Below are 24396 nucleotides of genomic sequence, written 5' to 3' on the forward strand. Positions count from 1 at the left end.
TTATTATTTTCTAGTTTTATAATCATGGTTGTTCTAGTGGGTTTGAGGCAATATTTCAGTCTGGTTTTCAAATTTTCTAATATGAACACATTTTTCTTCTTGTATTTACTTGAAATTTGTATATCTTCTTTGAGGAAATCTCCATTGAATGTTTTTCCTCTTTTTTTACAATGGGATTAATAATTTGGTATTGAGTTGTAAAACTTATTTATACAATCTAAATCCAAACTGTTTACTAGATACATGGCTGGAAAATACTTGTTTCAATGTGTGGATTATGTCCTCAGCAGCATCTGAACCCTATTCCTTCTTAGCCAGTCACTTTGAGAAACAAATGCAACCCCATGCTATTGTTAGCGTACTTCTTTGTGGCTTTCTTCCTCTCAATCTCCCACACCACGTCAATACCTGTAACATGGACTGGCCTGGCTTGTTTGTTGTTGGGGTTTTTGTCCTCCCACCAGGTACCCCACAACTGTTTAGCCCAAAAGAAAATCACACATAGGTTTCTATTAATTATAAGCTGATTGGCCCATTAGCTCTAGCCTCTCACTGGCTATCTCTCACATCTTGATTAACCTATTTTTCTGATCTATGTTAGCCATGTGGCTCAGTACCTTTTTTCAGTGGGGCAGATCACATCCTGCTGCTTCGGTGGTCTGGGCAGGAGTGGGAGCAATCAACTTCCTCCTTCCCAGAATTTTCCTGTTCTTATTACATCATTTCTACTTCCTGTCTGGTTTTCCCACCTATATTTCCTGCCTGGCCATTCAGCGTTTATTTATAACATGATTGACAGAATACAGACAATCCCCCCCCCCAAATACATCTTTCCTGTCTTAATTCTCCTTGAGCCCTCCGCCGTGTAGCTTCCATGTTCCCCTTCTCTCTTCCCATCCCTCCCTCCTTTTCTCTTTTTACAAATGAGTATTTGTGTTAGCACTTAAATTTCAGAAGCCCTGCCAGAGGCTAGGGATAATGAAAAAAGGGAGGATAATTTCTATCCTTAAGAGACTTGTGTTCTAGTAGAGACGGAAGACATCCATCATTCATTAATGAATGCAGAAATGTGTGTGTGATTAGCTCATGAAGGAGCAGCGCTGCTTGTGATGTGAAAATGTTGCGGGGCAAATGGCTCCAGCCCAGGAAATCCAACTTTCTTCCACCGATGAGGTGAAGGTTTAGTTGAAATCTCAAGGACAAGAAAAAATACTATTGAGCTAGAAAAGGAAAGTACATGTGGACAGGAAAGAGCTAGGACCCTTTGAAGGAGGAGACAAAGCAGTTCTGGTTGGAACGGAGCAGAAGCAGTAATAGCATGCTGTGCCTGATGGTTTTTACAAACTGTTCACTTAAGGACAGCGATGCAGCGGCTGGTTTTTGTTTGTATTTTTAAACCAGGAATGGCAGGATAATCGGATTTGATTCCTTGAAAGATTTCGATACCTGCCATGTGAAGAACGAATCGGAGAGAAAGCAATGTGGAAGCAGGGCTCTGGGAATGTGTAGCTGGGGTAGCAGGAGAGGTGCAGTGGTGTGTGAGCAGCATGGACTGGGAATGGTGCAGAGGTGTTACCTTGGGGGCTCCAGAAGGAGAAATCTATGTGACTCCTTATAGGGGTGGATTGATTATAAAGCATTAAGGTGAAAAGAGACATCGAAAAACTAGTCATGACTCCGTGGCTGTCCTTCTGCAGTTGTTGAACAGTGAGCACTTTGTCAAGTCTTTCCAGCCTGTAAATGCTAAGGGAGAGGGAACACTTTTGTTAAGTTTAATTGCTGCTTGACAAGTGAGTCCACAAGTAGTTAAAGCACCATAATGACAGTAGTGACACTAGTGTCACTCACTCTTGGAGCACTTAGTGGCAGCAACCTGCTGTGTTTCAACCTTCACCAGCCAGCTCAACTTTCACAGTCCCAGGAGATAGGTCCTACTCAGTTTCATTTTACTATTAGTAAATTCAACATATAGAGAGTTAATATCTTCTATAGTGCACATAGCTAGAAGCTACCAGACCCAGATTTTCAGCCTGGGGCGTCTGGTTCTGGATTCTGTTTTCTCCACTCTCATATCTTGTTACCTTTGGCATTGTTTACAGCATCTGGAAAGAATTTGATTTTTTTTTAAAGAAATCATGTGTTGCTTGTTTGTCTCCATCAGATACAGTTTTAAAGGTCCAGTTATTTTGTAGAGTTGGGCAAGACTGCGAATAATGAGATCTGGGAGCTTCACGTCCCTCATCCTTTGGATAGAACCCAACTCTTAGGCAGTGTTAGGAGGCCTCTGGAAATTCAGGGGCAGTATAGAAGATGTTTGTTTCGTCTTTGGCAAAATGAAGCCACTTCCACTTGTCATGGTTTAGCTCTGGCCATAACCAGGTGGCATCCAATCACTGTTCAGTCCTGGGATGGTTCACCTGGTGTGAAGATCCTCAAATCTGAGACCCTCACTCACTCATATTTTGATGCTAGGTAGGTTGTTTAACTTCCCTTTCCTTGTTCCCTTCATTATAAAATTAGCAAACTTCTCATGGTGGTTGGGTGAATTAAATGTAGGTCAGTGTTTAGCACTCTCTTAGTTCTATACCATTTTCTAAAATGTTGACAGGTAAAGGTAAGAGCTTCAAAATGTCCCCCAAATGTGATATGACTTTCTTCAAAGTTAATTGGCACTGATGACAGAAACGTGAAATTCTCATAAGGCAGTGGCATATGGCTGTTTCCACAGTGAGCTAAGACAAACTACACACTAAGATGGGTCAAATCCGTGTAGTCTAGAGAACAGATACAGAATTTTTTTTTTGGAAAAATGTGGGTTTGAAGTGGTATTTAAAGCTAGGCAGGGCTATATTTATTCCAACCAAGTGGACAGGGGAGTAGTTTGAGTCAGAAAAACAATATGAGAAACCTAGATAGGACAGGAATGAAGTCGTATTGCCGAGGCAGCAGTGGCCATTGCTTATTGCATAAGAGAATTGTCCTGTAAGATACTGAGTGACAAGAGCAGGTAGTCAAGGCTGGACCTGACTTTGGAATGTTTGGTAACCCCCAATGTTATCCTTCTGTTTGGCGTAATCTTTGTTGGCAGCTCTGGCTGAGCCCATCGCCCCTATTGAAAGACAAGTTTCTATGGTCCTGTAGTAAGCGTCTTCTCTCCTGTAGAAGCAATGACTTTCTGTCATGAATTCTCATTCCGGGCTGTGAGCGCTCCTCTTAGCATGGCCACACGTGCTTGTTTGTGCAAATCATTCAGAATTGTGTCCATTGTCACGACGCTATTACTAATAGAGCATCCTTGGCTTTAGATGTGTCCCAGTGGTCGGATGGACTGTCACCTCCTTAAGACCATTTCCCTTCTCTCCTGGGCTCTTTGCAGATGCACATGGGTATCTGATCACCACGAGCATTTATAGCAGCAGAGACTGCATCTACTCATCTTCATATTGCCAGGTAGATCCCAACATTACTTATGAAATGAATTTATACAGGAGAGTGTGCATCCTAGAGTCGATATCTTTTCCTTAGTGTTCCTAGTGTCACGTGATACTGGCCTACACATCCTAGATGCTTGGTAGTATATAAACGGCATTGGACATCTGTGAGCTTATTATGTTCTGAAGTTTGCTGGAGATGGCTTTTGCGCAGGCTAGCAGACTGTCCTTATACATTTTGCCCCCTTTTCTTGTTCCTTGCTTACATACACTCATTTCCCTCTGATATTTCTGATTGGTCTTTAGGCCTCAAGAAACAGTCTGCTTGGAGAATCTGAGGTAGCCAATGAACCATATCCACTTCTATATGTACTCTAGTTTTTATGAGATTTAACCTTTCACCTGGCGAAGGTCTTATTAAAAATTTAAAATAAAAATTAACAAAGAAAGACATTTCAATTGAGGACTACATTGGCTTCATACTTTACCTAGCAAACTACACCGAAGTTTTATTTTTGTTCCAATGAGTGCTATTCTTTGGACTTTCTAGCTGGAGACTCCACTCTTGATCACTGCCTTTTGTAATTTTAATAGCTTCACTTGACTTTTCTTCTTGCAGTGTTTAAGAAGTTATTGATAATAGCAGGTTTTGAGAGAAATAAAAGACATATATTTTCCATATTTTTACTTCTAGAACAGTCCTTTACATAGTTACACCTCCGGGATGTGTGAGGGGGGGGGGGTTTCTTATGAGAGCTGGTCTCAAAGTTGGGCATTTTCAGTGTATACTGTAGTATAGCTCAGTCTCCTCCTGGGTGCCTTGTATCCCAGGTGCTTCAGTATCCATCTGACACATCCATCCACAGTCCGTAGGTTAGTTCTGAGGCCTGTGACAATGAGTTATTTGGAGAATTAGCCTAGTGAAACGCCTCGGGAGAGCCTGGAATGCCATCCCATCTCCCACTCAGCAGGTCCTCTGCTAGCCTTTGGAGGTGCATGTTGGTAAATGCTCTTTGGCAGGCTGTGTTAGCGTGGCCTTCCTCTTTGAAATGTACTGTCTTTGTATAGACAAGACTGTGTCTCAAAAGAAAATAAAGGAAAGGGAAGAAGAAAGTGCGGGGGGGAAAAAGGAGGTAGTGAGAGAAAGGAGCTTGGGGAGACAATGACTACGGTACACACTGGCTTTCTTATGCCTGGCATTTTCTGTCCCTGATGCCCTTGGAATTTTTGTAACTCTCGAAATTGGTTATTGTTATCCCATTTCAGGTAAGAAATCCATTAGGGTTGTCAACAGATTGATGCTTTCTCACAGTTACCACGGTCTGCACTAAGGCTCTGGTTTCTCAGGGGTGTCTTTGCTGCACTGTCCCCGGGTGCACTTAATGATCTCTCAACAGGTCTTCGGTTGCCATGGTCTGGGTCGCGGAGTGCAAGTGGAGTCCGGCAGCACACGTCTGGTCTCTTTAGAATCAGTAGCTATACAGGGAGAGTTGGTCACAAAGATAATTCACCAGTACAGATTTCATCAGCGCCGTGAGTGGGTGAAGGTCATCCTCTAAGACTTAAATATAAATGCAGGGTAGGTCCCATGGCTTCTCTAGGGCGAAGACAGTAGATCCAAAGAGGAAGTTCCTCTGTGTCCCGGGCTTGCCTCAGTCCCCCTCCCACATGCTGGGATCAACGGCTTAATTCACCCGTGCCTAACTGGTCACCGCTGTTCTTGTTGGTGGGTTCCAGCGCACTTCTGCAGCCAATCCGGCCGTTCCTCTTGTAAAGACATGTCTCTTGTTCTCTCCCACCCCGCAGAGCATGACGACTGTGGGAGCGGACAGCACAACTGTGACAAAAACGCCATCTGCACCAACACGGTCCAGGGACACAGCTGTACCTGCCAGCCCGGCTACGTGGGAAACGGCACCATCTGCAGAGGTAGGCTTGCTGCTTTGTGGGGCACCGCCACCTGCTGCCCCAGCTGTGTGTGTGGAGATTCCTGCTGTCGCCTTGGTAGCTGAACACAGCTGGTTCCTACTTTTGGTCTCTTTGTAGCCAGGACACTGCACGTGGTGGAAGAAAAGCCAGAGCAGATTTTGGGTTGTGGGTGTGGTCCTGGTGGAGTTCCACAGCTGAATGGATCCCTCTAGCTTTGTCTGGTAGAGTCCTGGTGTAAGTTTGTGTCCATGTGAACTGTGCTCAGAGGGCGAGTGAGCACCAGTCCTTCTCACATTCAGGCTGTCTGCTTGACTGAGAAACTTTACACTTAGAAATGCTGCTTGGAAGCCAGGCATGGTGGTGTGCCTTTAATTCCAGTATTGGAGAGGCAGAGGCAGGCACATCTTTGTGAGTTCGAGGCCAGCCTGGTCTATAGAGTGAGTTCCAGGACAGTCTCCAAAGCTACACAGAAAAACCTCACCTTGGAAAAACAAAACAAACAAACAAAAAGAACCCCAAACAGAAACAAAAACAACAAATAATAAACAAACAAACAAACAAGAAATGCTGGTTAGAGTTCAGCCAGGGTCTGGCTTTGTGTACATTTATGGTTGTCTTCACACCCTTCCTTCAGTCTTACAAGAATGCAGAGCCTCACCCCTGGTTCCTCCCAGCTGGCCACTCACTGTCCGCATATTTTCTCCACACAAGCACACTGATTCCTGCCAGTTCTTGGACGCTGACGTAATCTTGGTCTTCATGGGTGCTCTCTTCCTTTAAGTCTCCACCTTGATGTCCACCTATCATAGAATCATCATGAGGTGTCACCAACAGTGGACCCTTAATGTTCCCAAGTCCAAACCTTGCTTCTCTGCTTTTCACAAATGGACTGAATGGACGCTCTAGGTTACACAGTTGTGTTTGTCTCTCTATTATTGGCCTTGCCGTGAAGGCAGAAGGCTTGGGTAACAAGCATAAGGCCCTATCCCCTACAGCTTCGTGCCTAGGAACAGAACGTGCCTGGCATCCTATAGCTGTTCATTAGCTATGTGATAACCAGCCCCATCAATCAAAGAAGAAAGAGACACAACTTCCCTCCTTCTTTCCTTCCCTTCCTACATCTTCCTTCCCAGCCAGAAACTAAAACGAAAGCAGAAAGGAAAGACAGTAATAATCACAATGTGTAACTTTCAAGATAAAATTTTGCTCACACATTTAATAAGCAGAATAAAACACTTTAAAACAAGCAGTATGTGTTGCTAAATATTGTGGCATTTAGGGTTAAGTGGACAGAATGCTTGCAGACAGTGCCCAGTGAGATTAGCATAACCTGACCTGAGGGTTAAGGTTCTGAGTGGGAGAGTGTTTATCTGCCTTTCCAGCCCAGCATTAGTGCTGAAATGGAAATCAGGCTTTAACGAAGCAGTTGTCAATTTGGAGCTGATAGACTAATCCTCCTTCCTTATCTGTCATTAGCTGGATAAAATCTGGTGATCCTGGAAAGCATTCTTGTCTCAGTGGCTGATAATATTGGCGTTTATTTTGTAAATACACAGTGAGTGCTGATTCTGTCTGGATGCCAAAAAGCAGAGGCAAGACAGGGCCCCAGAGGACTCATTGAAAAATAAAAAAAAAAGATGTGAACCAGTGCTTCCAATCCAAGTAGTACATTTTACAAAGCAACACTGGTTCATACAAGAGGCTCATAAGACTTAAGAAAATACGGAGCCTTGTGCTAGGCTGGTGTGTGCTTTAGAATTCTTTTGGTTGTCAGCAACAGGAAGCAAACATGAGCACTGACTTTGATTTGCAGGGCCCAGAGACAAATGAAGGTGTGTGCTTCTTACAAAAGCAGGCAAAGCTAGCTCCCGAAGGCGCTCAAATATTTATTCTTGCTTGTGCTGGTAATTGACCATTTGGTGTTATTTCCTTGGACATAGAGACAGTATCTGTGTGATTACTGACCCCCGGGATAGCTATGGGTCTTCCCCGCAGTACGGCGTCCTCAGATGGATATGGCCTCCACATCCTGACCTTGCTTGAGGCAGAGAACTTGAACCAAGTATCTCCTCTTCTCCAGATTCTGTATTCTAAGTTCACAACAGACAGGGCACTCCAGAATTTGATGATCTCTGAGGTAGTTCCCTGAAGATTTGCGTCGTGCATCAGGTCCTTGACATCTGTCACCTAGGACGGCACCGTCTTTCGTATTCTGGAAATAGCACAACATGTGCTCAAGCCCAAGCCTTTCAGTGTCTGTTAACAAAGCCTTTAAGGGATAGTTGGGATAAAGAGGAAGAGAGGCATTCGGAGGTTCTGTACTTGGACTAAAGCTCTAGCTTTCTAGGGCATCCAACCCAGACTCTTGTCTTACCCAAGAGCTGCCGAGTAAGGAAGAAGATGCACAGACCTTTTGGGTGTGTGTGGCCTGGCTCATTCTTCATCTCTGCACTAAGAGTCGATGTGCCCAGGAGAATCCTCGTTACAGATCTTCCTGAGCTATGCTTGGAACAAATCCACATGTGTGAGGTGATTGAGAATGTCGCAGTGTTGACTTCAGAATGCCGAACCCCGAAGGCGAAGTCCTTCTAGATGACACATACTTGTGAAGTTGGTCCTACATGTTGTGAACAAGAATTAATTGAAACAAACAAACAAACAAAAGACTCCCCAAGGGTGTCACAGGATCTAAGGGCAGAATGGAGTCTGGAATTGGGGATAACTGCTCCGAGGGGTACGGTGCTAGAAACACACGTGTCCTATGGCTCCCTGTGGGTTGGCTCAGGGTTCTTTTTGTCTTGGAAGCTGGGTTTGATCAGGGGACTTGATGTGGTCATCTCTTCAAGCTGACTCACTGCGAATCTGTTATGAAAACTCAATTCATTGATTCATTTTGAAGAACTGTTGTGGTTTGAGAAGAGCCTAGAAAGGGTGGCTTCCCACACTGAGGTCCACTGAAAGGAAGGTAAAGAAAACAAGTACATGAAAGCGAAGATACCCGTGTGAGGCTTGCTCTCCTTCCTCAGGGCAGGAGGAAACCTAGACGGGTGGTCCTGTGGGCACACTGATCTCTAGTGCAGAAGAAGGAAATAGGAGACATAGGTTCAGTATGTCCGATCCTCTCTTTAACTCGCCTGTAGTCATGGAAGACCATGAGGGTGAATCAAAAGGCCTGGTGGAATAGCTCAGGGGAGAGAGAAGGTCAAATGGTGTGTGAGCACCTTCTCCTGAATGCCACTCTCCTGCTGATATTTGTGTCTGTGCTCTCACTGGTGTTCTGATATATCAGATATGTCAGGAGTTCTTTACAAAAGGTGTAATGATTTACCTGGAACTCAGAGCTAAAGCACTAAGTGCAGACTACTGTTACCTGCTCTGTACCCTGACAGTCCTGAAGAATAGCACTTGTTCATAACTGTCCAGCGTGTCAGGAGCAGGTCGCTACACTTTGATGGTTGGTGTCTCTTAATGCCCTTCCTTTGTCTATAAAAGTCAGTTAATTATCTTCCCCTCCCGGGGCTTATTTTCAGGTAACTCGGGGGATACTTTAATGATGCTGTAACGTGGAGATGCAGTCTTCCCTAGTTGTTTTCCAAGTCCTGGGTGTCCATCCTGATGCCTTAGGCTAGGTGATCGTCCTTCACTGTGTCCTGAGAATCTACATGACCTCAGCCTGTGCCACCACGTATTACACCAGCGTGTTTATTCATCCAGCACACACCTGCTACAATGCTTAGCCAAAGGGGAGCCTACTATCATCCTTAAAAGTTTCCTCACGGGCGAGCATTAGGCAAACCATCTTCCTAATGGAATATGCGCTTAGGTATCTGGAAGATTTTAGAAGAGAGCAGGCCTGTCTGGGGTCACAAGAGTAAGGGGTCACCCAAGCTTTAGCCATTGATTCCTGAAAGAGATATGCGAACCAACCCCAATGTGAAGTCTGGACTGCTAGTGGGTGTCTGGCTTCAAAGAAAAGCACGGGTTAGGTTCACTGTCTCCATTTTCAGCATATAAGCGAGTCTTTCTTCTAAAGCTTCTAAAAATCTGGTAGTTCTTGGAGGGGAGGTGTTGTGAGCACTCTGCAGAGAGTGCTTGCATAGACAGAGGAGTTACTTCCTAGACGCATCTCTCCGATAGGAAGCATGCTTGCATAGACGAAGGAGCTAGCTACTTCCTAGACACATCTCTCCGATAAGAAGCATGCTTGCATAGACAGAGGAGTTCCTTCCTAGACACATCTCTCTGACAGGAAGCATCTTTGCATGGAGGAGCTACTTCCTAGATGCGCCTCTCCCTGAGGAAGCTGAGCACACTAGGTATGCCTGGAAGCCAGAAGCAGAAGGCCAGGGAGGGAGGTCTGGCACAGGAAGAGAAACATGACAGCTCACACTAATAATGTCACTGAAATCTTGAATTAGAGGCTATCCTAAGGATGGCAGACATCTTGCAGGTGCAGACTTTCCAGTAGCTCACGAGCAGTGTGAGAGGTGGGGGGAGAGAGGGGGTTGGAATAGTTAAGTTGTTATACCAAACTATCACTGGAAATAATAAAATTGATGAACTGCCAGGCTGTGAGTCAGAGAAGATGAAATTTGAAGATTTTGAAGCAAATAGCGAGGGAAATGTGAAGCCTCTGGCAAAAGGTGCGTGCAGCACTCTAGACCGAGCTCTGAAACATGGGTGGTGGAAGGAGGAAGAGCTCGGGAAGGCTTCACAAGAAATTCTGCTCTTGGGTTTGCAGACAGAATGCTGGAAAGAAAGATTGAACCATACGATAGGAGGACCCGACCCAGCTAGAGACCAGCCCGTTTGTAAAGTCATATCCAAACCATGAGCAGCTAAGGATTTTATATACATCTCTACTTACAGAGCAATTTCCTGATGGCTCAGGAAGAGTTTTGAAAACTTATTCCACTCGGACTGGTTTATACAGGTAGAAAACAAGTTGAGTAGGGGTAGCCAAGGATCAAGACTCAGTGAGATGAACTCTTGAAGCAAACATGGAGTATTCTCATTAAAATTATTTATTTGTTTGTGTGTGTGTGTGTGTGTGTGTGCCTACTTCTCTGTATGAACACCCACTGAGCAGGTAACTGCAGAAGCCAAAGAGGGCATTAGATTTCCTGCGATTTGGGTTAAAGGTGGTTAGAACCACTGATGTGGGTGCTGGGAACTGAACCCAGGTCCTCGGCAGAAGTAGTGCGTGCTTTCAACAGGTGAGCCACCTCACCTCTCCAAACCCATATTTCTGCTAGTAACTCTCAGAGCCACCTAAAATCTTCCTTATGGGGAAGTTAATATGGAAGGATCCCCTGTAGTAGTGGTTAAGCATCTCCTTAGTTGCATAGGGATGTTCTTGGATAAATTAGTTACTGTGGGGAATGCGACTCTCAAAAATAATTTAGGACTATTAAGAAATTTGACTATGAATCATTTGTAAAAAGACAAAACTGATATTAATGTGAGTGAAGAAATCTCCTGTTCAGTTAGGCTCAGTCAACTAGTCAGAGAACATACATAACACGGGATATAAATTTGAACATACACAAGTAGAAAGTTACTTGTCGGGAACATGCAGACCCAAAACATACTCAAGCACGCACAGACCTGAGAAGTGGTTTTCAGAACATTAAATCTGTCTGTCCATCTATCAATCTTCATGCATCCATTAATTTATCTCCACGTTTCTTCCTAAAAAACTTTTCTTTTTGAAGGAAGCCTAAACTCTAACATGACCCCTTGACCTGTGAAACCTGGCCCCTTTTGGACATTTTGAGCCTCACCTCCCAGTCCATAGTCTCTCCCTGCTAAATATCAAATGCCGTATAATTTGACAATTGGGAGTTATTGTTGAAATTTCCCATGGAACCTATTCAGATAGCAGTTGTCTCTGAGTAACCATACTTCAGGAATAAAAATGGAAGTAGGGGAGGGGAGTGTATCTCAGTATCATACAACTGATACGGTTTCTTCGCTTCCTTCCTCTAAGTCTGTCCCCAGCTGGGCAATAGGGTTGTCTTTCGCCAGGTTGCTTAGAACAGAGACCTAAATGTTATCTTTAGTTTCTGGTTTTCATGTTTTATACCACCCCATCAACAAATCCAAGATCTGTCCTTTATCCTCAATACAGTCATTTCTTACCGCTGAACACCTCTGCTGTGGCTTAATCCATAATCTTTTTTCCACTGGTGTATGCAATAGAAAAAAATTACAGCTAGAATTTTGAAAACTGCAGACGTGATTGCAAGGATCATATACAGCGACTTCTATTTTCTCATAGATCCAATAGTGGGGAGTTAGGGTTGATACCGAAATCATCGAGAAGAGAGGGGCGTTTCAAGAAATGAGCAGCCACAGCAATGAGGGCCAGGCTGGGGAAAGGCAGAATTAGCTTTGGTGGGAGGAAAAGCTCCTTACTAGGTCTAGAATGAAATAGGAAGCCAAAATGTAATCACTCCCCTTCTTCAGACTGTAGAATTCCAAAGAAAATACAGCCTTTGCTTGAGAGAACAGCAAAGATGAGAAAGGAGCTGTTCGTGAGACCATACTCACATGGGGGAATTGTGTCCTGGTTAAGAGATTTGGAGACAGACACGCTAGGTCATGTGTTGCATTTACTGGTATTAGCAGTGTAGCCATAAGTGAATGGCCATGTTTCTTTCAGCTCCAGCTTCTACACCATCAAAGGTGTCAAAGTGCATACAGTAACACATAACATCCATTTCTTCAAGCTAGGGTCCTTGACTCTGTCAGGGGCCCAAGGATACTTGCAAGCTTCATGTGATTATATGAGTTTAAATAAGACAATACAGATAGACTGGATTAAAACACCGCTGGAAATTTCTGTCTTACCTTCTATGTTTGTGACTTTTCCTTTTGCGGTGATGAAATGCCTTACTATTCTAGTTTTGTTTCTGTTGCTGTGATAAAATCCTCTGAGAAAAGCAAGAGGTTATTTATCTTACAGTTGTAGTCTATGGTTCATAATTGCAGGGAAGTCAGGCAGGGACTGAGTTACACCACCATATCCATCGTCAAGAGCAGAAACAACACATCCCTGCTCACTAGCTTTCTTCCATCTTATGCAGTCTAGTAGCACATGCCTAGGGAATGATGCTACCCACAGTGGTCTAGGTCTTTTATATCCATTAATATTCAAGGCAGTTTCCCATAGACAGACCCCTAGGCCAACTTGACATAGATAACTCCTCATGAAGATTCTCTTCCTAGGTGGTTCTAGGTTGTAGCATATTGACAGTTAAAACTAACTAACACACCGACCAAAGGAAATTTATATATGTTTACAGTTTGAGAGGAGGTCCATCCTGGTGCAGAAGTCATGGCAATGGGGACTTTAGGAAACTAGTCAAAACACATCTATAGTCAGGAAGCAGAAAGTCACGGGTGCTGGTGCCCAGCTTTCTCTCTCCTACTTCATTAGTCAGGCCCTAGCTCATAGAATGATGAGAGGTCTTCCCACCTTGAATATGTATGTGCTTGAATATGTATGACCCACCCCCCAAATTCATGTGTTTGAATGCTTAGCCCATAGGGAGTGACTCTCTTAGGAGGTGTGGCTTTGTTGGAGGAAGTGTATCACTGTGGGGGCGGTCTTTGAGGTCTCCTATGCTCAAGTTAAACCTAGTGTGGCCATATCCTTCTTCTGCCTGTGGATCTAGCTGTAGAATTCGCAGCTCCTTCTCCAGCACCATGTCTGTCTGCACATCTCCACATCCCACCATGATGATAATGGACTAAACCTCTGAAACTGTAAGCCAACCCAATTACATATTTTCCTTATAAGAGTTGTCGTGTTAATGATACCACTTCACAGCAATAGAAACCCTAAGACACCACCTCAATTTACCTAATGTAGCGTGAATTCTAATTGGTCTTAATAATAAAAACTTGGAGTCAGATATTGGGGTAAATGCTGAAAGATCAGAGAAGTAAAGGAGTCAGTCACTCAAGAGACCTTTTACCTTACTGAATCCTCAGACCAAAGTGAGCAAGACCCTGTCTCCACAAATCCTCAGACTAAATGCCCTCAAGCTCCTGTCTCCCTCCCACCTTATATTTCTCTCTCCACCCAGCCATATCACTTCCTGTCTTCCCATCCTTAGTGCTGGGATTAAAGGCGTGTGACTCCCAATATGGGGATTAAAGGTGTGAGACACCACCGCTTGGCTCTGTTTTTCTTTAAAACTGTATCAGTCTAGTGTAGCTCAGGGTAGCCATGAATTTACAGAAATCCATCTGCCTCTGCTGGGATTAAAGGTGTGTGCTACCGCTACCTGGCCTTTGTGGTTAACTAGTGGCTGAGCTCCATACTCTGATCTTCAGGCAAGCTTTATTTGCTAGTTCACAAACAAAATATCACCCCAACCTAACCTAGACAATCTCTCATAGACATGTGCAGAGGTTATTCTAGATCCTGTCAAATTGGCAATCAGTATTAATGCTAATATGATCCTTAGTCATATCACTAGGTAGAGTTTTCTCCCTTAGGATGTACATAACTTCCTACGTCTGTACTTCACAAACATATATATGTGTGTTAATGCTAATATGATCTTTAGTTATATCACTAGGTAGAGCTTTCTCCCTTAGGATGTACATAACTTTTTACGTCTGTACTTCACAAACATATATATGTGTGTATATATATGTATTCATACACACACATATATATGTATATAAATATATATGTATATTTTATACATGCCACAGTCATGTCATCTATGTTCCTGTTCAAAGCCTTGGTAGTCATCGATTGTATTAATGTGACGTATGTATTCAGAACATTGGAACCATATGTATTTCCTATCTTTAACTCTTATAGGGCTGGGCAATCTCAATATATATGTATTTTAAGAAAACAAAAATGAGAAACTGCTCTTTGTGGTCTAAGTGCCATAGACATCCACCTAAGTGTGCAGTGCACTCGAGCAGGAGGTTGTCTTTTCCTTTGTACCCTCCCTTGCTGTAATCCAGAGAGACATTCCTGAGACTGAGGTCAGTATCTCTGCGGTCCCACGTAGAATGGCGACTTAACTCTCAATCACAGACGAACTCAGAGTCACTTGGTTCTGTAGAAACTAGAAGATGACTCTTGTCACCTATTGGAGTGTGAGATGCCAGTTTTCCTGTCACTGCAGTAGGTTTGAGTCAATAGAGAACAGATGTGGGACAGAGCAGACAGCACAGTGGCCTTGGTCTGGGCTACATGGGCAGCAGGACTATAGTTCAGAGAGTCCTCCCTCCGCCATCGATGATACGGGGAGATGCTGGAATTGAGGAGGCAGACACCTGGCCAGACAGAGACTGGAAATCCTGAGGATCTCGCTATGGCTTAGTGTGTTGGGCCCCTGACAGAGACTTCATCGGGTTTTCCAAGTAGGTGCTCCTTCACACGGCAGTGTGTGCTGTTTCTTGCGGAGACCACAGAAGTTGAAGCGTGACTGCTCCTTTCTGAAGGCTGGGAAGGTATGAGAGGCCCTTCTGTTCCCCCTGCTCCCATCTGTGCTGCTGTTGTTTGTGTGCTGATGCTGATGGCGACTCTAACAAGCAGTACTGGAACAGGTTAAACCGATTTTGTAAACTTCCTGTCAGACAAATGCTTATCAGCAAGCACTGTTACCAAATGTATCAGCAAGTAACTTGTTATGGTCCTAAACAGAGAAGCGTTTATAATACCGTTGTAACTCCGTGAGAAAGAAAAGCCTCTAAGCCCAAAAAGGATTATTATGTTTAATATTTTAGTAATGCATCCTTTGAAAACGTACCTGGAACTAGAAAATAGTACTGATTTTCTTGGAGAGACATTTATAGCTGCAAGTTTGATAAAGGGCTGCGGGCGACTGGAAGCTATGCTGCCTTTCCAAAACAAGAAAGAGGGCCCTGGCAGAAGAGGGGGGCAGAAGCAGACTCATGAAAAAAGCCTGCCTACTCCATTGGCCGTGTTCCTGGGCTTGTCTAGGTAGATCGTGTAGCCTTAGCCTTCCGCTGCGTTTCCAGTGGGCAGAAGAGAGTCTCGTGGATACACCGAAATCACAGCTCACTGCTTAGTGGTGTCAGAACTTAGCATTTAAAGCTTATACTTTATTTTATTTTATTTTTTTTATTTTTATTTTTTTTGTTTTTTGTTTTTCGAGACAGGGTTTCTTTGTGGTTTTGGAGCCTGTCCTGGAACTAGCTCATGTAGACCAGGCTGGTCTCGAACTCACAGAGATCCGCCTGCCTCTGCCTCCCGAGTGCTGGGATTAAAGGCGTGCGCCACCACCGCCCGGCAGCTTATACTTTAGTAGACGGTAACTGAGTCTCCCGGGGCTTAAAGGAAGCATGCTAAGCTAGCTTGAATCTCAGAGGGTGTGGAAGTAACACGCCTTGACAAGTGCTGATTCTTTCCAGAGCTGAGGTTGCGCTTTGGTGAATTTCACAGGTGTTCGTACTCTCGCTGTCACGGTATAAATGACACACAAGATTAGCAGAGCAGTATAAATACCCATCAGCCTGTTTTATTTTAAAACGGGCAACTAAGCATTAGAGCATTGACTTCCTATTGAGCCGTCAGGACAAGGTTGCCTTTCTTTCCTAAGTAACAAATTCTGATGGGCAGCATTACTAAGAAAGGCCACAGTAGGTCTCTAAGGCTCAGTGCTGCACTGTGAACTGTGCTGGGGAGCAAATATTGGAAACATATTCAAATTACTTAGTGACCGAAACTGAGGAAGTCACTCAGTGGTTGAGAGCACCTACTGCTATTAGGTGACCCATAGTCATCTGTAACTCTTGCTTCAGAATAGCCGCTGTCTTCCTCTGAACTGCACCATACCGCACAGGCACATACCCATTCCCCACATTCATACATACAGTTAAAATGATAAAAATAAAACATATAGAATAAGCCAGTGTTGGGTGCCATTGAAGAACAGCAGTCATTGATGCATCTATATGGGGTCAGGTTGTGTATAGAGAGTGAAAACGCTGCTTTGGTTTTTTGGTGTGTGTGTGTGTGTGTGTGAGAGAGAGAGAGAGAGAGAGAGAGAGAGAGAGAGAGAGAGAGAGAGAGAGAGAGAGAGAGAGAGAGAGAGAGAGATCTTTTTACAGAGCCCTGGCTGTCCTGGAACTTACTATGTACTTATCTGGCTGACCTTGCAATCACGGAAATCCATCTGCCTCTGCCTTCTGAGTGCTGGGATTAAAGGCCTGCAGCCCCCCCCCCCCCTGGGCTGATCTATTAGCACTTAATGACCACACAGAGAGCTAGGTCCTCCCCTACTTCATAGGCACCTCCCGTGCTCTAATGCTAGATATGGCGTGGACATGGATAGGGTTCCATCGAACTCAGAGTGAACCAGCCCAGCAGGTGCTACCTTCAGGTTTGGCCTATAAACCACCTACCTGGTCATGACCTGCAGCTGTCTATCCTCTGCTGGAGAGATGCAGATGCTGAATACTACATACAGGTGAGCTCCCGTGGGAAGACACTCAGCAGCCACGGTGGTGACCAATGGCAACCACAGGAATAGGAAACTGGGCATCTGTTAGAGCCCTAACCATCACTGCCTTGCTAGATACAGGCAGATTTACACATGCCACCCTGCCCTGTCTAACACTGTTTCATGTTGGGGCTGAGAGTTAAGTGGTCAGGAGTCTGGGCTGAACACTGTTGCTGGATCTGCCTGCACCTTATTCGTCTTACATATTAGCTTAGCTGCTTCTTTTTGATTCAGATCTCTATACAGGCAGTAAAGCACAGTGATAGAATTATTATTAAAGCATCCCTTACATTCTAAGTGACTGCAACTTTCTCAGGACCCCAAAGACTGCTATCCTGTTGTGTACTCAGCTCTTTGTTTAACCTGCCTTTAAGATGGCCAATCTTCCTTGCCTCGATTGCCCATGTTTCAGTTTTTACAACCCAAACTAATGCATAGTTTTCATCTTAAGACATGTATTTTTCCCTGCCCTGGCCCATAAGTAATGCCTGTGTGTTTGTGTATAGTGGCAAATAAATGCTTGAAAGAACAAATTTGTTAAAGGGAATGTTATAAAAGAACTATCTCCCCAAAACACTGGAAGCAGCGATGGATATGGCTTGGTAGCTTCTATTTGTTTGTTACCTGGGTCAGACAGGGTCAGTTGGAGTCAGTAACTTAATCCCTTGTGAAACTCAATTAAAGATTTCTAGAAAGTATCCCTTTTCCATATGATGCTTTCTGTGCTGTCCAATAAAAGAGAGAGGGCAAAGCCCATTGTTGGGGACATATTGATGAGATGGTATTCAGGCAGGCACAGATTCAGAATCATACAACTAAGTATAGATAGGCTAAAAACCACAAGCTATAGGAAGATTGAAGACACAGGGAGAGAATTCAAATCTGAGTTCATTCTTGGCTGTACTACTCTCAGGAAGAGGTTTTTATTTCTTGCCTTAGTAGGACACCAGCACATATTGGTGACTCTGCTTTTATCACCGATTCGTTTAATCAAACGCAGTACAGGACAAATTTTAAAAATGTTTGCAAATAGCATGCAGTTCCAAACATAATCTTGGAGTGGTGTTCAATGCTTGCCTTCTTCAGTAGAATGGTAGTGGGAAGGACAATCAAGACTCACCGTTCCACCTGTAGTGTGCATGCTCCTGCCTTCAGCGTTCTGCTTCACTCAATTGCAAATATGGTCATTGATTTCTTTATTTCAATGCAGAGAGTATTCTATTTGCTTTCTGGAATAGAGTTAGCTGTGTCCATGGCAGCCTTCTCCAGGCCCTGTTAGCTGTCAGTTACTACTTCATTCCGGAAATGCTGACATCTTCCAACTCAACCAACTGGGCTTGAGTGTCTGCTTCTGATGCTTCTATCGAATCTTCCAATTTAAAGAGACTTGTTGCTGCTCTCTAGGGCATTTCTGTGCTTTGGCTCTGAAAATAGACCAGCTGATGGATTCTTGTGTTTTTCTCACTTATTAGTAGATAAGATGATGTTTTAAAATTTCTTTCATTGTCAGCTCCTATGTGAGACAGTGCCAGGTTAGGCAGCATGTGTGTGTCTGTCTGCATCCAGCAAGGCAGTGATGGTTAGGGCTCTAACAGATGCCCGGTTGCCTGTTCCTGTGGTTGCCATTGGCCACCACAATGACTGCCGAGTGTCTTCCCAAAAGAGCTGACCTGTCTGTCGTGTTCAGCATCTGCATCTCTCCAGCAGAGAATAGACAGCTGCAGGTCAGGACCAGGTGGTTTATAGGCTAGACCTGGAAGGAGCACCAGCCTTTCGCTCACACTGATTTGACAGAGCCCTATCCATGTCCACGCCATATCTAGCATTAGAGCAGAATGTCTGTGTGCCTGTGCAGAGAAAACAAACCTATATGTGGGCATGAGTAGTTTCTGCTGAGCACTCCTGTCAATGAAATTTACGTGAATGAAAGCACAGAAAGGACTAGTGTGAATTTCTGAAGGCATTCAACCTGGTATACTGTGATGGTCATTTGTAGGTCCCCAGGAAGAAAGACTGGCATATGGGGATTTGAGGATCACTCTGGCTGGGTGAACAACATCATTGCCACTTCCATCATATTAATGCAGTTCAGCTTTTGCCGAAGCTCCTAATCCTCCCAGTTTTAACATAAAACTGGGTCACTTGAACGTGAAGAACTCTGAGTCATTAAATACCTCTTGAGTAGACCTGCAGGTGCCGTAGAGGAGCCCTGCATGCTTCTGGATTTTTAGATACACAGCTGCCTGCTATTGGTTAATAGAGTGCCTCCGTCCTGTGCTTCTTGACTACTTTGCCCTTGGCGAACCTGCCATCTTAAAACTTGCAAGGAATAAGTGGTGTGTCGGTTACTTTTCATTGCTTCTTGGATAACCCAGCTTGGGTGTGTTGATTACATGTTCATTTTATTTTGACAATTATTATTGTTAATTGTTTGACCGTTGGAAAAAGAATCTATCCAGACAAGCTTATCTCCAATCCATGACCTCTCATGTCCTGGGACTATTGGTATCTGGTGACATCAGTATCTAATGTGACAGTTTCAAAGCTCCCGAGCAGGGATATGACAAAAGAGGCAAGAACGTATTCACATATATTTTAACTACGTGTTTTGATTTTGGAACAACAAACTAAGACTTTTTTTTGTGAGAACATTAAAATCTGGTAAGATAGATACTTTGCTTAATTAGCAGATAAACACAAGGAAGAAATCCTTCCTCACTCTCCAAAAGTTAGGGTAGATTTTCAGATATGAAGTGGAGACATAGGACGATGGTTTAGATCCGGTCTCCTAATAGTTTCAATCTAGACAATTTTAGAGGTTTAGTCCGCAACTCCTTTTTCTAGAGTTGTGAAGCAATTAAACCCTGATACCCTTTCAAATTTTATTTTATTAGTTTAAAATAGTGTATATGTGTAAGTGTTTGGCAATGGGCACGAGGCTGTGAGTGCAGGTGAGTGGTGTTCAGAGACCAGAGGTGTCAGATGCCCCCAGAGCTGGGCATCAGGTGACCGTGAGCCTCTGATGTAAATAATGGGGACGGAACTCAGGAGTTCCGTAAGAGCCATCTGGACTCTAATGCACTTACCTTTTTCCCGAGTCCAAACCGTGGTACCTTGAGTTCCATTGTGTTTATGGCTGGCCAGGAGGTGTAGTGTGCTCAGTTGAAGAGAACTTGCTTTAGGCCATCACAACAGTGTCATACCATATCACTCAAGCAAGCGCACATGTGCTCCAAAGTTTGGGGCGGGAACCACGGGTGAAGCCTCAAGAGCAGCTTCATTCAGGAGAAATATAACATGAACTACATATGCAAGGTAAAGTTTCCTGGAAGTTTCCTTAACCAAGATAAGAAGAAAGAAGTGATACTTCTCAGTTCCCACTAGACAAGTTCTGCATAGTCTCTTACCAACACAGCAGCTCTGTCACCTCCAGGGAAGGTTCCCATCAGTGACGGGGGACACAGTATGCTTACTAATCTGCATGCCTAGCTTATGGAAAGGAGACTTTTGAAGAGGTCACAGTGCCCTCGAAATAGGGACAGGTTCTGTCTGCGGATCCCCTTGTGTTGAGAGCTCAGGTCTGGCTTTCAGTCAAGCACAGCATTGGAGCATTTATTAAACAGACACGTGGCTGGGAGCCATGGCTAGAGGCTGAGGCCATTTAACTCCGCTAAAGTGCAGCATTTCCTGTCTCAGGGTGGAACTTCACCACGAGGTCAGATGCTGAGTAGAACGAGCAGCATTCTTCCAGGCCTGAATTATGCTAAGAGGAAATGGACAGAGAGGGGAAAGAAGTCTCTAGCATGTATATCTGTTGTACTGCAAGATCAGTTTCACATTAAAGACAAGTAATAATGGAGTAGGCAAAATGTTTTCATAATGGCAAGCTCATGGGGACAATGTCTACCACTTTAAATAGTGGCGTTCTTTGCCATCCCATAGGACAGCCATTACCCAGCAGAGATCTTTAGCATTCTTGAGACTAGGGTACATGGCAATTTTTGGGTGATTTTTTTTGGGGGGGCATACTTAAGGACATCACTTACTGGGATCAGTCCTGAATTTACAGATAATAAAACTTGATTAATATAGACTCTGATAATTTGGAATCTGTACTATTTTATAGGAATCGCGTTTGGATGAATTCCTAGGCATAATAAACCAAACAAATTTTGGACCTGATACTCTTGGAATTAAATCTCAATTCCAACATGTGCCATATCATCTAGTGCACCTTCTTCTCTTTTCTGAGTTTGCTTTCTTGCCCAAGGAATGTGGAGGAAATGGCACTACCCCACAGAGGGAATAAACATAGTCACCAGCCATCCGAGTCTGCAGTCAGGAAGATGACACACTGATGAAAATCACGGCTACTGAAGCTTGACTGCTTGATTAGACGTTTGCTCAAGCTCTTTTCTGTTGTCATAAAAAATAAAATAAAATGGATAACTAAGAGCACATGTGAAAGTTAAAGCGCTGTATAAAGATGATCTTTTGCAATAACTGACTTAATCCCGTGAAGTCAACAGCTCAGTATTGTGAACAAAGAGATCACTTTCTTAATGGCCAGACAACTTATTGAAGGTCTTGCCCTTTGTCCACAGAGTTACTTTGGGATCAGACTTCAGTATCAGGGAGGTCCTTAAGTCTGGACTCCAAGATTTACTAAATGCCATTAAAACCGCTTGTATCATGTCCAGCTCACTGGTCACTGCTGGCACACTACCGCGACTTCTTTAGGAAGAAAAGCAGAAAGAGATTCTCAACATTGAAATGAGAAACATCATTGAATTCTTACTAGAGTAAAATGTATTTTGTACAAATTCTAGAAGAGCCAGCTAGTCAAGGTTCTTAGTATCATGTCAAAGGGAAGACAGCATCTTAGAAGAAGACTAACTGGTGAAGTTGACTGCAAACCAGTACATTTGTGTCTCAGGCATTGCCATGTTCCATCTCAACAAATATGTTCCTGAGCACTCTGATTTAGTTAAAACATGACTGCTGTTTGAGTGAGTATGTGGTAGTTTTGCAGCTATTTTTCTGACCTTTCTCCACTGTTCTCCGAAGCCCCAGGTTTAAGAGTGCAAAGCACTGGTCATCTTATGTCTGTGAACTGTCTTCTCAAGCTGCAGGCTCCTCACTCCCCCGCTTGCTCACTTCCCTCTTTCCTAAAGTGATGCTTTTGACTTTCTGTTCAGTTTGATTTAAAGGACCATAGCTTGGTTACCGAGACCAGTGGTTCTCAACCTGGGAGTTGCACATCATTTATCCTGCATACCAGATATTTACATTACGATTCCTAACAGTAGCAAAATTACAGTTATGAAGTAGCAACAAAATAATTCTATGGTTGGGGTCACCACAACATAAGGAACTGTATTAAAGGGTCTCAGTATTAGGATGGTTGAGAACCACTGACCTACACAGACAAGAAGTTGCTGTGTTTTGTCTCTGACTGATAAGATTTATATTACAATCTCAACAGAGTCATCTTTTGGGCAAGATTAAACCAATGTCTCTAACTCAGATAATGCCATAAATTGTTTTGTTTTGAGAAAAGATTCGACCTCCTCCATGGTGGGTTTTAAACATTGGAATTAGTGAGTGAAAACTGATCGACAGCCCTTTTATGTCATGATACGTAGAGATGTATCTTATACAGCACATGGGATGGGCTTCTCACTGCTGGAGGTGACCTGGCTAAGCCGAAGTGTCAGCTGTTCTCCCCACTTTACCCTATTTCTGGCCCTCACTTGGAAATCACTTAGATTTGCATGCCACATAGAATGGTCCCCTTTCCATTTTGATTTTCAAGTTTATCATCCTTCTGTGAGCAATCTGAAATGTAGTACAGATACAAGAGTCATTTAGCAGAAATTTTAGCAGAGCATTGTCATAAGTTCGGGACATACTCTGAGGATTGATCATGAAACATCAAGAGCCTGTTTAATTACTAAGACTAGGACATTTTTACTTATTCAGCTCAGGAAATATAATATGCATTACGTATGTATATCTATATATGTATTATATATACATACATATAAAATCTCATTTATTTTATAAAATTATGACTCTTTTACCCATAATTCTCAGATGACAGTATATTACAGATAGCATCAGGGTCTCATTTAAGAGAACAGTCTAATCCCATGACTTTTACTTTTAAGATTTAATTATTTTAGGTGCATGCGTGCTATGTCTCTGTCTTAGGGTTTCTATTAGTATAAGGAGACACGATGACTATGGCAACTCCTATAAAGACAGCATTTAATTAGGACTGGCTTTCAGTTTAGTCCATTATCAGTAACTGAGTCCATTTTCATCACAGCAAAGAACATAGTGTCACGCAGTCAAACATAGTGCTGGAGATAGAGCTGAGAGCTCTATATTCTGATCCACAGGTATCAGAAGTGAACACGGTGCCACACCCCCACAGTAACATACTTCCTCTAACGAGGCCACACCTACTCTAACAAGGTCGCACCTCCTAATAGTGCCACTTCCTCTGGGCTTATGGGGGCCATTTTTTTTTCCAACCACCACAATCTCTATGTCTGTACTTATACCAAGCATGTTCCTGGTGTCTGCAGAAGTCAGAAGAAGGCATTGGAGTTACAGATAGTTGTGAACCACCATTGGGTGCTGGGAGCTGAGGCTTGGCTCTTGACCATAGAGCCATCTCTCCAGTCCTTACGCATGCATAGGCTTTTTGAGATAACTGCAATAGTGAAAGCCCCATGTTCTCTAGGACCAATGAAGCTCCTCTGAAAGCCAACACATATGTAGACAGAGCATCAGACAAACATACAATTGATGGTTCTTAGAGGCATTTCAGAGTATAATATATACATCACTATCCAATCTACAAGCACCCACCTAGAAATGTATTCATTGCATAGAATGAGGGGCATTTTAATCCGGTAGCCTGTTCAGCCTCCCCTGTCAAGAGCAAGCACCACCTCTGTTGAGACAGGCTGAGACCATCTCTGCCAGGCAGGGAATTTGGGAGGAAAGGAACAGAGACTAAAGGAGTTGTAGTTACTGCCAGGGCTTTTCCTTCTGGTGAGTAAATCCAGCATCTTGGGAACTACGATCTGGAAGCATGCTGGGAGCAACAGGAGAGTGCTTCAAGGTGACACAGAGTGGATCAGAATGAAAAGGACCTGTGAGTGAGAGGCACTCAGTGACCAGGCAGCTTTCTAACTTTGGGTAATCTCTTTGAGCAGCTGGACTTTAGAGGAATATTCTAGAACAAGCTCTAGGGGACAGAGGATCTGAACTGTTCTCATGCCTTGAGAACAGATATATTTTGAGGTTCTTATGTTTGTCCAATCTTAGTCTTAAAACAATGAATGCATTCTCATTAAGTCAGGAAGTGTGGAGAAAAACATGAACCACTGGGTTGTTTGTGGTGGCTTTGCATCCCTGTGCCAAAATACCCAAGCTTACCAGTTTACAAAGAGAAAAGGGTTTTGGGGTTCACAGTGCTGGAGGTTGCAATCCAGAAGGGCTTAGTCCCTTAGCTGGGCTTG

The 24396-nt window shown here is 43.6% G+C and overlaps 1 protein-coding gene across 2 annotated transcripts in view; it reads left to right on the plus strand.

Moving 5' to 3' along the window:
* Positions 1 to 24396, plus strand: part of Nell1 (neural EGFL like 1) — an 841294-nt gene that overhangs the window by 518609 nt on the left and 298289 nt on the right. For both annotated transcript variants that reach the window (XM_057756047.1, XM_057756048.1), the window contains exon 14: positions 5238 to 5360. In XM_057756047.1, the coding sequence (XP_057612030.1) occupies positions 5238 to 5360 (123 nt within the window). The remainder of the gene's footprint in view (positions 1 to 5237; positions 5361 to 24396) is intronic.

Source organism: Chionomys nivalis, chromosome 23 (genome assembly GCF_950005125.1).
Source record: "Chionomys nivalis chromosome 23, mChiNiv1.1, whole genome shotgun sequence".
NCBI lineage: Eukaryota > Metazoa > Chordata > Mammalia > Rodentia > Cricetidae > Chionomys > Chionomys nivalis.